General features: G+C 35.3%; 1 protein-coding gene across 2 annotated transcripts in view; it reads right to left on the bottom strand.

Annotated features, from left to right (window-relative positions):
- The window catches only part of CSMD3 (CUB and Sushi multiple domains 3), a 1180343-nt gene that overhangs the window by 259135 nt on the left and 905230 nt on the right, over positions 1-15978 (bottom strand). For both annotated transcript variants that reach the window (XM_004607658.2, XM_055125482.1), the window contains 2 exons: positions 14820-15007; positions 10770-10964 (listed from right to left, as the gene is read on the bottom strand). In XM_004607658.2, the coding sequence (XP_004607715.2) occupies positions 10770-10964; positions 14820-15007 (383 nt within the window). The remainder of the gene's footprint in view (positions 1-10769; positions 10965-14819; positions 15008-15978) is intronic.

The raw sequence follows: 15978 nt of genomic DNA, 5'->3' as shown, positions 1-15978 counted from the left end.
AGTCAGTGGTCAGAAGAAAATATGCTCTGAATTATAGGCATTGATTTTGTAATCAAATTTCTTCCTTACATGGGCGACTCTACATAGTACAATGAAGAATCCATAACAGCAGGGATTTGTTTATAATAGTGTTAATGATTCTCTTGACTAGCATGTGCAGGAGGCCAACTGGAGTGATAATGTACCTAAGAGTGCTTGAAAAATAGCAGGTGTTCAATTACATCAGCTTCCCTTCTATTTTCCTTTTTTTTTTTGCATGAGAGAATAAAATATGCTTTGCTTTTACACTAGTACCACCTCAACTTTTTTTCCTCACAAAATGTATTCCATTTCTGCATAGAGCATATATTTTATGCATTATATATGTGAATAAAAATCCTTTATGAAATTGGTAAAAGGTACATATTTGATGATTCTTTGAAATCCTTACCACCAGGACTTGCTTTCATGAATCTTTCATCTCAGTTATATATTTAAATGATATCAAAGGTAACAGACCCAGCATATTAGTCTATATTAGATAATCTCCACATAAACGTATAATAAGATGGAGGTCAAGATTTGTTTCACATTTAAAAAAAAAGGAAATCTCCAGAATATTTGTAATATAGCATTAGCCCAAGGAAAGGAATGTCATTTCGACAGAAGATGTGAATTAAAAATCCAGTCATTTGGGGCCGGAGCGATAGCACAGCGGGTAGGGCGTTTGCCTTGCATGCGGCCGACCCGGGTTCGATCCCCCGCATCCCATATGGTCCCCCAAGCACTGCCAGGAGTAATTCCTGAGTGCAAAGCCAGGAGTAACCCCTGAGCATCGGTGGGTGTGACCCAAAAAGCAAAAAAAAAAAAAAAATCCAGTCATTTACTTTTTCATAAATTTGAATATTATTCAATTAGAAGTAAGGAATACTTCATTACTAATGAGAGATTACTTTAATATAAGCTAAAATTTTAAATATGCTCTCAATTCTTTTTCAAATGTTTCTCTAGGTGGAAGTTTTCTTCACTCTATAGGATAGGGCTATTCTTAAAATAAAATAAAAAGTTTTTTAACATGTAAAATTGCTCTCATTTATAGCTTCTGTCACTTCACAGTGTTGAAAATTTGAAAAAAAGAATGGTGTCAGATAATACCCTGATATCTAATCTAAACATATTCATGCTCAGGTATAATTAGATGTCATCAGTGAATCAGTGTACAAGTTACTAAATTGCCCCACCTGGAATCTAGGATTTATTTTAGTATAGTAAAACAACAGTATTAAAAATAACACTGCAGGGTTTCAAAGAACTGAGTTATCACCGAGTACTTATTATGACATTCATAGTTCATATAAAACAGCAATTCATGTGACTACTTATATCAGTTATTGGTAGGAATTTCCCTTTACTTAATATTAATACTTATATTTAGGAATTGTTTAAAAGTAAGCGAGAATTCCAAACCTCCAAATCTTACTATGCTGTTTTCATTCATGAAACAATTTCCTAGGAAACATTTAACTAAACTATGCCAGATGTTCTTTTTATCTATCTATCTATCTATCTATCTATCTATCTATCTATCTATCTATCTATCTATCTGTCTGTCTGTCTGTCTATCTATCTATCTATATATAAGGGCAATACAAGGTCTTCTGTAAAACTAGTTGGGCAGTGACTATGAACTGGTCATAAAATTTAGATTGCTAGAAAAGTTATGGAACCCATATCCCTGTCCTGGGTTCCTAATTTGCAAAACAGGAAGAGGAATGGCCTTTGATTCACAGATTTGTAGTAAGGTGTGGAACATTCTGTATGCAAAGCTTCAAACTGTGCTCAGCTCAGTAAGTTATTATTTCTCATCAGTCCTTGTTCCTATGGACTTGGCCTATTAAGCTGCTTAAATTCAACTAACATTTACTGTTTACTCTGGCTTATAGATGTTTACATAAGCTGAACCCTAGGTGGGAAACACATTATCCTCTCCCAAGTTGGACTCACCTTGATCCTTCACAATTATATATTTGGATTTCAATGAAGAAGACTTTTCTTGTATTCTTTATACCTAGGTCAGATGCACCGCCAAGCTGTACTCATCATAGTACTCTGCTTTTATTTCTAGAAATGGGCCTTACTTGTCTTTTTCTCACTAGATTTTAAACTAAGAACCAGGTCCACACTGAAGTCATGCTTTAGCCCTAAACAGTGCAAGACCAGGGATGAAATTGATTCTTTTCAATGCCTAAGAGAATGAACAAGTGATATGCTCTATTCTTTAGAATAATTGGCATGGTAGTGAATCTCTCTCACTGTAAATATGCTTACTGCTAGGTTTTATCTTTATAATTATCTCTCAAAGAGATGTCCACTATCCGACACAGAAATAGAAAAGATCAAGATCATTGTACTGGTGCTATGATCACGACTTCCAAATTAATGATTTCTCCCATAAAACTTCTTAGATTCTAAGAGTTGGTTATTACATCAGAGATACATTTAACCAGGATATCCTGGTTCAAAATTATATACATACACACATATAGATATAGATATAGATATAGATATAGATATAGATATAGATATAGATATAGATATATAATTCCAATATGAGAAGTTTGGGAAGTGGGGATAAATAAGATTTTCTACAAGGAACGCAAAAGATCATATAATAGAAGTGATTATGTGGCAGTCAAAGGAGCTGAGAGAAAATACTCCCGGCAGGAAGAATACCAAGTTTATTTATTCACATTGATAAATCCATTGGCAACACTCTAAGAAAATATGTTATAAAATCTTATACACATTTTATAGACACTTTCTTGTTTTCAGAAGAGAAGAATGGGAAGTCAAAGAGAAAAGAAGACAGTCTGTTGGGACAGACAAGAGACCGCTATAGCAATGATAATTGGGAATGATCACTCTGGACAAGAACTGAGTGTTGAAAGGAGGTAAAGGCATATTAATCCTAAACTTTCAGTACCTCTATTGCAAACTATAATGCTCTAAAGGAAAGAGAGAGACAGAGAGACAAAGAGAAAGATGGGGAGGTATCTGCCATAGAAGCAGGCTGGTTGGAGATTGAGGGAGGGAAACTTGGGACATTGGTGTGGGAAATGTACACTGGCCAAGGGCTGGGTGTTGAAACCTTGAATGACTAAAACTCAAACATAAACAACCTTGGAAATGTGGCTCTCATAGTGACCCAATCAAAAAACTAAAAGGAAAAGACAGATACATAGAATATAATTTAAGAGGTAAGAGAACACTGGTGTTCTAGATTAGAGTAGAATTGCTGAGATATATATATATATATATATATATATATATGATAAGATTAGGTAAAATAAATCAAGCAACAGATATAAAGAGGAAAGTATAGAATCTCTCACATTGTGTTTTATTGCCTTTACTTAATATGGAATCAGATTACAGATAAGAATGATAGATGATTTCTACTTTAATCCAGTATGCCTATAGATAACTAAAGTAACTCAGTTTCAACTTATACTTTTCAAGGTATAAGAAGAGAGGGTGAGAAAAAATTATTTTCCAAATCATTTTTTTCATCACAAAGTGAATTGCTGGTACAGATACTCTGCCCTGCTATCATTTAATAAATGTGACACTCTTATGAGATAAACTTCATGGTTTCTCATCACTGAGAAGGACTTACCACTGGATGCTATCATTTTGTATCTACTTCTGACAAATATAATCGCCCAGTGTCTGACATAAGCTCTTAAAAACATTTTCTCCAGATTTAAAATGTACACTAAATCCTAACCATGATTCAAATCAGTCTTCTAAAATGGACAAATTTGGTTAAATCTTATTGTTCACTTCAGGTTAAAAATATTTGGTGTCTGCTTGTATGCATTAGGGTGTTACATGCTAAAGGGTAATATGTATACAGCCTAATACTTTAAGAACTAATGAATTTTCAACATTATATGAAAAAAACAACATATCAGGTTATTTTGAAATATATTGAATATGGTTATGCTATAGTATTCACTTTTATGTATCACTGTATCACTGTCATTACTGTCATCCCGTTGCTCATTGATTTGCTGGAGCGGGCGCCAATAATGTCTCCATTCTTCTCTGTCACATGCTAGTGTAGCCTGATGGCGCATTGGGGGTTTGTTCAGGGTCAGGGGAATGAGAACCATCCAGGTTACTGTTTTTGGCATATCGAGTATGCCACGGGTAGCATGCCAGGCTCTGCCTTGCGGGCGGGATACTCTTGATAGCTTGCTGGGCTTTCCAAGAGGGACGGAGGCTTTTGGGGGTCCTCTAAGCACCTCTATCACTGTATTACTGTATCACTGTCATCCCGTTGTTCATCAATTTGCTCATGCAGGCACCAGTAATGCCTCCATCATGAAATTTGTTGTTACTGTATTTAGCATATCGAATACACCACGGTTAGCTTGCCAGGCTCTGCCATGCTGGCCAGATACTCTCGGTAGCTTGCCAGGCTCTCTGAGAGGGGCGGAGGAATTGAACCTGGGTTGTCTACGTGCAAGGCAAATGCCCGACCCGCTTTTTGGTATTGCTCCAGCCCTTAAAGACACCTGAGTGACCTTAAGAATTGGCCTACAAAATTGAATTTGCAGAGATGGTAAAGGGGCTGTCGGAAAGGACCTCAAGACATTGGACCAGCTCACAATCTGCAGCTGGGTGTGTTATTGAAGCAGAGTATGTCTGAACAATCACAGTGCCTAAGTAAAAACTGAAAGAAAACTAACTATCAACCGACGGTTAAAAGAAAAAATAAGTAGAACTTCAGTAAAAGAGAAGGTCGTGTACCTTATATATGCTCCAGTCATTTGAGCCATGTCCATGCCCCTATCATTCACTTTTATGTAAAATTATAAAATGAAGATTTGTGTATTTTGCTACTTCGGTTCTTAGCCTTGTAGTTTATTTACTACTAAGTAGTCTAGAAAAGATTCTACCAATCAAAATTTCCTACCCATATCTTTGATCCTTAATTAGTATTCCTATGGAGCACAATCAATCAATCAATCACTAAATACAACCAACAGCGACTAGCCCATCATTCTCAAATACTGATAGAACTTGAAGGAGAGACACAAGCAAATCTACAGGTGAAAATGTAATCACTAGAATAACCAAGAATGATTTCACTCTGCCAGAATGAGGAAATGGTTAGGGAAGAGAAGACTCTTTATATTTTATATTAGCAAATCAATAGATAGGCAAAAGTTTGTCCAGAGAGAAGCCATTTTATATGTTGTAAATGTCATGCAAGATTCAACCAGTACAACTGAAATTAAAAATTAGAAGGTTCATCTTGGGAACAGGACAATAAAATTTCAGGACAGGTGACTTTTTTTAGGCCGCTTAATTCTATTTTCTTAGTTATTTCATTTTTTTGTTGTTAAAATATCTCTCTCTCAAAATCTAAAAAATAATCTATTCTTATGATTAACACACTTATGTAACTCTATTGAAGTGCTGCTTAACTACTAATTTTGGCTTTTATATGAAGTGTTAAATCTGAAGTGTTAAATCTGATGCTCTTCCAGTACCATTAATTCTGGATTATGAATGTGAAAGGAATACAGGTGTGTACACCTGACCAAGAAACTAAAATGTATTAAGCTCTCCTACTATGAGCTGTAGAACCAAGTTTGAAATATGGATTTATTTTAACCAACATTATTGAATATAGGCATAAACAAGTTCATATAAAAACCTACACAATTACTTCAGGGGTGTGGGAAGTTTGGACACATGTTGTGCTGTTCAGAGTTGACTCCTGTTCTGTGCTCAGCCATTCCTGGCATCCCTTGGGAGACCATATGGCGTGCTGGAGACTGAAAAAGGGTGAGCTGCATGTGAGATATATGTTTAAGTCTCGGAACTATCTCTCTAGCCCCAAACTTTACTTGTTTTAAAAAAAATATATTATTATTTTGGTACAACATATAAAGCTTTATTATATATTTCATTTGTCATGGGAGAAATCACCAATTGTAATCCTAGTTTGACTTGAATGTGTCTTAATTTCTTTTAGATTTTACTTGATAATTATCAATGAAAGCATTACGCTTTCATTGAACAACAAATAGTCTCCCATTATATCTTGGCACTGCAGCACTGTTGTCCCATTGTTCATCAGTTTGCTCGAGCAGGCACCAGTAACATCTCCATTGTGAGAGACTTGTTGTTACTGTTTTTGGCATATCGAATACGCCATGGGTATCGTGCCAGTTTCTGCTGTCAGGGTGGGATACTCTCGGTAGCTTGCCGGGCTCTCTGAGAGGGGCAGAAGAATTGAACTTGGGTTGGCTGTGTGTAAGGCAAATGCCCTACCCACTGTGCTATCGCTCCAGCCCTGATATATATGTATATATATATATATATATACATTATATACATTATATATATATATATTTCGGTGAATATGACTAGGGTTAGCATTAGAGTACATGTATTGGGTATGAAAGATCTGAGTTTAGCAAAGAAAACATATTAAAAAAAATAAAAAGAGCCTACTAATATCCATAATAACTGATAATGATAAATATTTTCTAAGAAAAACTGACACCTTTGATATTTTCAGGAGTGACTGGAGATATTTATATAACAACATTACTGGATTAACTTTAATTTTATTTGATGATAAAATATATTAGTTAACAAAAATATATAAACAGTAAATATAAATAATGCTTCCTAATCTGCATCTTTTTAAAAGTCACATATATTAATAAAACTGTTATTAATATTAATAAATATTAATATTTAAATACTAATAAAATATTAATATTGATTAATAAATATTAATATTAATTGATAATTATAAAACATTATTTAGTAGGAAAGTTACTAGATCCTCAATACATGTTCTGACTGTAAATTGGATTTTCACAAAAACCCATTGAGTTGAAATCTATTACTGTTTTAAAGATTGAAAAATCAAGGTTCTACTAGCCTTAAGTCAAAGATAAGTTAGACTATTTCAACCCAAGTCTGCTCTCCTCTTCAAACGGTCTTTAGATAAAACTATTTAAACAGTAGGAAATGCATTTAACTGGGATAGCATTCTTCCTTTGCATTATTTTCAGCTTAAAACTATTTATATATGTTATAGTCTATGTTGAAGTTGACTACTATATGTGTGGACATATAATTCTAAGAAGTTCTTCAAATGCAAGCTACAGTTTTATACTCTCTTCTTCCCTATAGACTGAAATCAAAATATTCAATCATTTATCCTTGTAATGAACACTAGCCTTTGGTCTACAGTTTCCACCGTGCCTTGAACTTTCTCCATTATGACGTTTTGTTATTCTGTGTCAGGCTACTGAAAATTTTTTCAGAAAAATGTCATGGCTTCTTAATGATTACTGACAGTAAATTTGACAGATACTCCTCTAAGGTAACTTAGAGGAGAATCTAAGTTTTTCTTTAAGTTTTCTCATCTCCTTAAGTCCTTTGCATAGTTAATTCAGAGCAATGTCCTTTTTGTATGGGCACAAGAAGACAGTTGATGCTATTCTTTTGTAACGGGAGTTAATCAACTCAGAATGTTATTTTCCCTTGGATATCTACTCTCTCGACTTAAGCCTCAGTTGCCCTTACTTCCTAGATCCTCAAAAGCAGGGTCCCGATGAGGGACTGGATGTACTCAGGGCAAGCTGTGAGCTATGAGCTACTCTGGCATTGAAATGGGCCTGGCCAAAGTGCCATAATACTTAACTCTAAGTTAAGAGCATGGTCATGGACAAATTCTATCATGATTCAAAAAGTGATAACTAGATTGAGACCCTGTTGGTGTTAGGAATGATTAATCTGGCCTGAGCACTAGAGTCTGAGTCTGTGGCGTGATCTCTTCAGAAGTGTACCTACAAAATAACTAATATTAAGAAGTAGAATTAAGATGTCAATTAAGTTGTTGGACTAAGAAAAGGAGAAAAACACCTTAAGTGCTATTTTGCTCCTGAGCAAAGAAAGGGCTTTATTGTGTTGATTTTGTGTGGTGACTACCCCCAATTCAGGGAGTTGGGGAGAGATGAGAGAGAGACCAGGGCAGCAAGATGGAGGTCAGAGAGACTTGCATAGGGGGGCAGAGGGAAAAGAACGTAGGGGAAGAATGTAGGAGCAGGCATGAAGAGACGAGAGAGGTGGCTGCGAGATGCAGTGCAGAGAGATGAGAAGGAGAAACAGGAGGAGACAGGAATGAGGGGCAGTGTGAGACTAGGGGGTCTTAGAGAGACTGAAACAGGCGTGTGGAGAGAATGTAATAAATGGCAACTGATCATCAACTAGCTTGGCCCTTGCTTCCTCCTTGGTCAGCCCATGGCCTGGGCTGCCCCAGGATGGGGACAGACCTCAGGCTACTGAATGCAGGCAGTAACAGGGAGAGCCACAGGGGCTTCCCTTAGCAGCCTGGAGATTATACAAGAACCTATTTTATGTAACCTGCAGACCAGTGGTCAAGTTTTTTTTCTTCAAAATGTTCTTCTAAGAAATATATCCTAAGGACCAGAGTGATAGTATAGTGGACAGGTGCTTGCCTTGCACACTTTTGACTGAGGTTCAATTCTTAGCACTATATATGGTTCCCTGAACCCTACAAGGAGTCAGCCCTGAGCACAGAGTCAAGAGTCAGCCCTGAGCATGGCTGGTTGTTTCCCCAAAAGTAAACAAAACTACTTTATATCAATAAAAACAGATACATAATACTTGAATGCACATCTGTGCACATATCTAGGTATATGTATATTTATTCTATATTTTATGCCGTTAGAGTGAACAAAACTACATTTATTATTACTATGTACTTTGAAGTATAATGTTTTTTGTGTGTGGGTTATCTGTTTCTGATTTATTTTATCAATTATTTGAATGCTGGTCACAACCAGATAATAGATTTTATGACTCACTGGTGTTGACCTATAGTTTGGAAAATCTTCCCGAGATGATATCATCTTATGTCAGTTTTTATAAAATGTATCAGAATTACGTGACTATGAAATCTCTGGTAACTTTCCACAGTGAGATCATTGTTTTTCCCTCACCTTACTTATATGTGTTCTCACCGTAGCTCTACTCTGGTAAACACTCAATATTTGAACAGTATTATTTTGTTCTGGTGAAAAAAGTTTTTATTATAATAGTCATCACAGACATTTTGGATTTTAAATGTTTTTAATCTGTGTCTCTGTGTGTATGTGTTTGTGTGTGCATGTGTTTGTGTGTGTGTTAAATGGTGGTTTATAATAATTTTAATAGTATGGCTTTCTGCATAAAATGTTCCACCACCAACCCTTCCTTCCCTTCCCCCTACCAATGTCTGCTTCCTCCCACCATCATCACATACAGCCCTCATTTCCAAAAAAAATTTTTTTAGGATGTTTCATTTTTTAAATGAAAATAATAAAATTAAAATTTAAAATGTCAACATCACCCTATGTGGACCTTCTGCTTAACACTAAGATATACAGTTTTAGAAGGTCTAAAATTAGCTTATAATACCAGCCCAGTAAGTGCAAACTAGTCCTTATTTTAGTAATGTGCCATATGCTTATCTAGAAATATATATTCATGAATTTCTGAACCTTTATCATCAAAACTTACCTCACAGTTAATTGGGAACTCCCACTGCTTTCCCCTTTGTGTCAACTGAACCACTTTTTAAAAATTATATCAAAAGTTAGTTAATTTTGCATGGTTAGAACTTTTTAGTAAGATCCATGTCTCAAAATCAAGGCAATGCCATTGTTTCAAAACTATCTTTAATACTTGCTTCATTATTCAAAATATTACATCTGTTCCATGAAATATAATTTATCTAAGACAAGCTTTTATTCCAGTGGTATTATTTTGCTCAAAATATCAGCAGAATCATTGACAATATTGCAAAATTGTAATTTGACTAAAGTAACTTTTTTTTTAAACTTTTTTGGTCATACCCGGCAATGCACAGGGGTTACTCCTGGCTTTGCACTCAGGAATTTTTCTTGGCAGTGCTCAGCTGACCATATGGGATGCTGGAAATCAAACCCAGGTCAGCGGTGTGCAAGGCAAATACCCTACCCGCTATACTATCACTCAAGCCCCTAAAGTAACATTTAAGAGAAAAAAATTTTACAAAAAATAAATGATCCAATCCTTTATCAACCTAAATCCCAGACATTGGTCTTGTGCTAGCACTAATTATAACAAACCTAGAAATATTATGTAGGTTTAGAAACTAATTTTTAGAACGTTCTCCATTTTTCTGAGCCTTTGAGTGATTATTTTACTGCTGAGAGTTGACTGAGAGACTCTGCTTTGGTTGTTGCTTCTGAAGAAACCAATTTTTAGACATGTGTATATTTCTATGACCTTTATTACTGATAAACATCCATCGATAATTTTTTATAATATTTCATCTATTGCAATTATCTCCCTATGTTGAAATGTCAATTTCGGTGTGTTTTCCTCACTTACTCAGTATTTTCTTGGCACTGAATATTTTCACACACTTTTAAGTCTAGAGCACACACATATAACGAGAATTGGCAAGTTTCTGGCTTTTGGTAAGTTTTCCTTTCTAACATGTACATTACTAGAGAGATATCTAGGAATAAAACTTTTATAAAAGTAACTTTTCCAATGAACTCAATTTTGAAGTCCTTTATTAAAATCTCCATATTGCCTATATGTAACAACAGATGGGATGTTACAGAATTGATTGTTAAAAATAGAGGTATTAAATATTTCTTGATTCTTTCTAATATAAAAATTCTGCAACATATATTTCTTACCATGACAACTTGGGAGGGCTCTATTCCATCCAGGTCTTCCATCATCTCCCATGATACAAGTAAGTGTTGAATAGCCTTGAAGAACATAACCAGCATCACAATAATAGGTAACCGTTGATCCTAATTTATAATCCATTCCAAGTCTGGTGCCATTCATTATATTTCCTGGATCAAAGCAGGATTCTCGCAATTTTGCTGTAAAACAATTTTAATGCATATAAATTTAGTTAGTTGCCTTAAAATTCTTTCTATAAATTATTAATACTTCTTTATTGCTTGCTTTAATCAGAAGAAAAAACAATGCAATCTCCGCCCCCCCCCAGCACAGCCGTAAGGCCTCAAAGTGTAAATTCTATAACCCTGACATGTATTTTTCTCGTTAATAATAATTAGTCAGAGAAGGGAGGTCTTCATTGAAGAATAAAATAATCCATTCAAATTTATAATATATATATATAGAAAACCACTCAAAAGGATCCATAGCACTTAAAATTGTTATGAAATGTAATTTATGTGTCAATCTTTAAATTAATTTGGAAAAGAAGCAGAACTAATTTAATATTTCTTTCTTTGAAAGATATTTCCCTAAATGATATATATCCGTTCCATATGACTGCAAATAACCCGACTGTTCCAATCTATTGAGCTCTGTTGAACTCAGTTCATTTCTCTACTAAAGGAAAGTCAAAGTTCCCATTTCCTAATTTAGCTAAAAAGCTGGCACAACCACACATATGACTTTAATTAAAAATCAGATAACTGAAAAAGATCAATTTTCTTATTTCTCCCCTGAATTAATTTATCTTTTTCCTCCCAATAAATACTTAAGAGCAACATATCTGGGCATATAACAGTAGACAAACGGGATATTCTCATAGGCTAACCAGTATTTTAAGGAGTAATTATATTAACTGATTCTAATCAGGTTATTTCATATGAAAGCATTCTGATTCTTGCTGAAAAGGTGACACTGAAATGAAGCAATGGGAGTCAATAAAATAACAAGGTGAAAGGGAGATGAGAGGCATTAAAGAAATCCTGTAGTGCGGGAGTCTGCTAATCTGAATCCCAAGTTTCCATCCTAAGGTAAAGAAATTGATTTTTTCCCAATCATAAGGTTGCAAGCACATGTACAAACTCAAAACAGACACACACACACACACACACACACACACGGCAATCTGTATTCAAATGTGACCTTAAAAATTGCTTTTAATCCAAAAAACATGTCTTTGTATATAAATATAAATATTTATATAAGACTTTTCAGAAAACAATCCAAAGGAAAAATAGTAATTTTGATCATTAAGAATGAGGCCTTACTGTTGCAGGTATTGGTCTGCCTCTGCTCTAGAGATGACATCACACAAGTATTTCTTTAAACATGAAAGCACAGTGAAATTTTCAGGTAGAATTGTAACCTACTATTATAGCTGAACTTTATGAAATTGAGTCTCTTGAAGGTAAAGGAAGAATTGAAATTTCTGTTCAAAAAAGATTAATCTTTTTTATGCCTAACACCATAATATTTATCTTCTGAAAATCTTCCTTCAATTTTTTTTCTTGGAAGTTTTAGTGAAATACCAGTGAATTAATAACCATCTCACTTTTCTATAGAAGAGATATATGATTGACAAATACATACTTTTTTCCTTGAGATAAAATTGCAACGGAAAAAAAAAATTGCAACGGAAGTCATGTTTTGAGGGGAATTATTCATTTAATTATTATGCATACATATCACTCAAATGCTGTGTGATCAGCCTTCTATGGATAATATTGCTATTTGTTTTCATATATGTCAGAGCAATTATGTGCGGACATTTAAAAAACATCTAAACAGTCTTAAGATTAAGTTCTAGGCAGTTGGCAGAAATATAATTTCCGTTTTGGAAAGAACTATTTGACACAGAAAAGTTGACAGTGTTATTTGTGTGATGTGAATATCTCATATTATTTATGTAAACAGCCGTTTGCCTACTGAACAGAGAGTAAGATAATAAAAATTTGGGGGTGGAGAGTTAACTCAAAGAGATATATTTAATTAGGTTAATTTTTAGGCGTATTATGAACTCAGTACTAGCACTATTTCTATATGCCCTCTGGAATATAAAAGTAAGACCTCATGTGGAGCGCTCTCTCTCTCTCTCTCTCTCTCTCTCTCTCTCTTTCTCTCTCGCTCTCTCTGTCTCTGTGTGTATGTATATTGACTTCATGATTTCACTACTGAGAATGATATGTAGTTACAAAAGTTCCAAGGAAAAGGCTTCTAGTTTACAGAACAAATGTGTGCTTCTTTGTACTATATACTCATTATTTTACTTTACTCTTAGTAATAATACTACTTTATGCAATCATTTATGACACATTTAACAATTGGATACTCAATTTCATCACTTGTAAAGTTAGAATGCATTAACTTAGTGGACAATGCTAAGTTTAATATTGTTCTTGTTCATAGGTCTCTGTTGGTGAGAGGGAGAGATGATAAACTAGAAAGAGAATGAGAGATTGCTGCTAATAAGCTTTTGGGGAAAAAATGCTTTAAAAAATTACTAGCCCTAAATAGCCCTAAGGTATGAGAAACACCTCTTATTGAGATGCAAAGCCTGAACTTTTTGAAGATGGAGAAACTGAGGTACCACCCAGCTGCAGAAATGTAGGTGCCAAGCAGAGAGAGTGGGGACCTCTCAGGGAAGAAACCAAAAAGGCTTCTAGAGAATCTAAAGTTCGCGATAAGAACAGGAAAGGTCCATCAGAATTCCAGTGCTTCCCAATGCCTTAGATAATGCAATTCTCTTCAATATGCAGAGAACTCTAGGCCACAGCAATTAGGAGAAAATGTATTAAAACGTCTTCTAAAGCCATTTACTGCTTTTACTCCTCTGGACAAGTTTTTGTTCTCCTGTGAACAAGGATTTCCGTGAACATGTATCCTTCTTTGATCGCCTCTCACACTTATCTAAATAATCCTGAAAAATAAACTATTTTACTTCACTATTTGCTCTCCTCCTGAAATTTTAAAATTATTTATTGTGAAAGGGAAGGTGACGGGCCGGCTGAGCAGAGATTAGAACTGCCTGTCCTTTTCCTGCGGAAGGCAATTCCCTTCAGCCTGAGTCACTGGTCTCCTGGGAATGCAGGTGGTGAGGCGAGGTTCCCAGGTGGTGCTGAGAAAGGTGGACTCAGGTGTAACTTCAGAGCTGCCTCCTGGGGCTCCTGGGATGTGCATGCATCTGTGTTATTTTGATGCTTAGACTCGCCTTTATCAGTCCTGACCCATGCCAGGTATTTCTTCTGGTGGTTGAGGGGGGTTTAGCAGAGATGTGGAAGCATCATTTCCTCCAGGGCACCTCCCTCCCTCCCTTCTTCACCCAGAATACTGACAACAATGATTTGTTGAAATGTTTACAGAAACGTTCTTGAGCATTGTAAAAATTTTATTCCCTGTTTCTTGTTCTGACTAGGAGCATTTAAAGATCTTTTGATTTTATTTTTAGTGGGACATGATTATGACTCGATGTGTGCTGCTTATCACCAAGAGTAATTTCAGGAATAAAGATAGTTGAGTGCACTTTCTGCTTTCCAACAAAATGAGTTCTATTTTTAAATATGTATTTTGGTTTTAGCCGACACCGCATTATATTGCTAATTTGTTTACATTTCCTTTGGTCTTAATTAGGGAACTGCTAATTTCCTTCTCACTGACAGAAAAAGTTGACACTGAGAACTCTTTTATAAGATGAACAGGAATGCACATATAAGGCCAGAGGGACAGTGCAAAAGGGTCAAGTGCCAGCCTTGCAAACAGCCAACCTAGGTTGGATTCCTTGGCACCCCATAAGGTCTCCTGCGTTCCTTCAGGAGTGATCCCTGACTGTAGCGCTAGAACATAAACTACAGTACACCTGGATGTGACTCCCCCCAAAAAAGTGAAAAAAAAAAAGAAATGTACATGTAATTAACCATGAACGAAGGACAGTACAGAACTAGTATCCCATATAAAATGCTCAAAATTTAAATCATGACAAAGCAAATGTTCACATTTACCTTTATATTCCAAATGAAATCCAGTGTAACTGACAGATCCATCACTTCGAAAAGCCAAATGCATGGTATTTGAGCTGCTTTCTATTCTTTCCGGTAATTTGCTGTCTTGAAAACTTCCAATTAGTGGGCTATTACTGTCTGGCCCATCATATATATAGAGGAAGTCATAGTTTGGTTCTATGCTAAAACTGGGGGCAAAAAGCAAGAAAGAGAAAAAGAAGTAAACAAATGAGCACCAGTAAGGTTATTAGCCATAATAGAGCTATGATCAAATATAAATTCTGTTAATATCTATACACATAACAAATCCTATAAAACTATACCTGGGAACAGCATAATAAATAAGAATATCAAAATATTATACAAGAATATGAACATTTATTATTTTCAGTTTAAGTTTGCATTCTGTTCTTTGGGAATATAAATAATTATAAGGCTAAGAGTTAAGCTCATAAAAGATAGGGGACTGAGAGTCAGAGAAGTGAGTTTAAACCTTGATTCTGTCTGCCTATATTAGTTACACACCTGCAAGTCAGCTGGGTTACATTAGTCAAGTGGAGAGCATGATATATTATTTTTATATCTTTCAGACAGGGTAGGGGGTTATAACAATAATAGAGAGGAATGGCCATTCTGGTGAAAACTGTGTGCTGAAAAGGGGTAAAGAGAATATGCACGATATCCTCTGAATAATAACAGTGAAAACCACAGAGCCTAAAAGGAAAAAAAGAAGAAAGTGGATGCCAGAAAGGAAGACTAGGGTGTGGAAGGGAAACTGCAGACGTTGGTGGAAGGAAGTAGATAATGGTGAAGGGATTGGTGTTGGAACATTGTACCCCTGGAACTCAATCTTGAAAAACTTTATAATTCACAGCAAGTCAATAAATTATAAACATAATACTTGTTTTCATCCAAATATCTTGCAACACAAAGCTAGAACTATTTTTCTTTGTCAATGGTAACATTTGCCTTAAATTTCAAAGCTTAGACTCTTCAAGCCTATGTTCTTCCTTGAACACTTAACTTGCTTGCATGTCTCTTTGCTTACTCACTTGCCTATTTCCACTCTGTAGAAGACTTGTGTTCTTTTTTGAAAATGTGTATCTTCCCCTCTCTCTCCTCACATCTTTCTAAATAGGTTTCAATTAAAACTAAAAGA

The sequence above is a fragment of the Sorex araneus genome, chromosome 2, assembly GCF_027595985.1.
Source record: "Sorex araneus isolate mSorAra2 chromosome 2, mSorAra2.pri, whole genome shotgun sequence".
NCBI classification, from domain to species: Eukaryota; Metazoa; Chordata; class Mammalia; order Eulipotyphla; family Soricidae; genus Sorex; species Sorex araneus.
The sequence above is the reverse complement of the archived record's forward strand: the minus strand, read 5'-3'. Positions and strand labels throughout refer to the sequence as shown.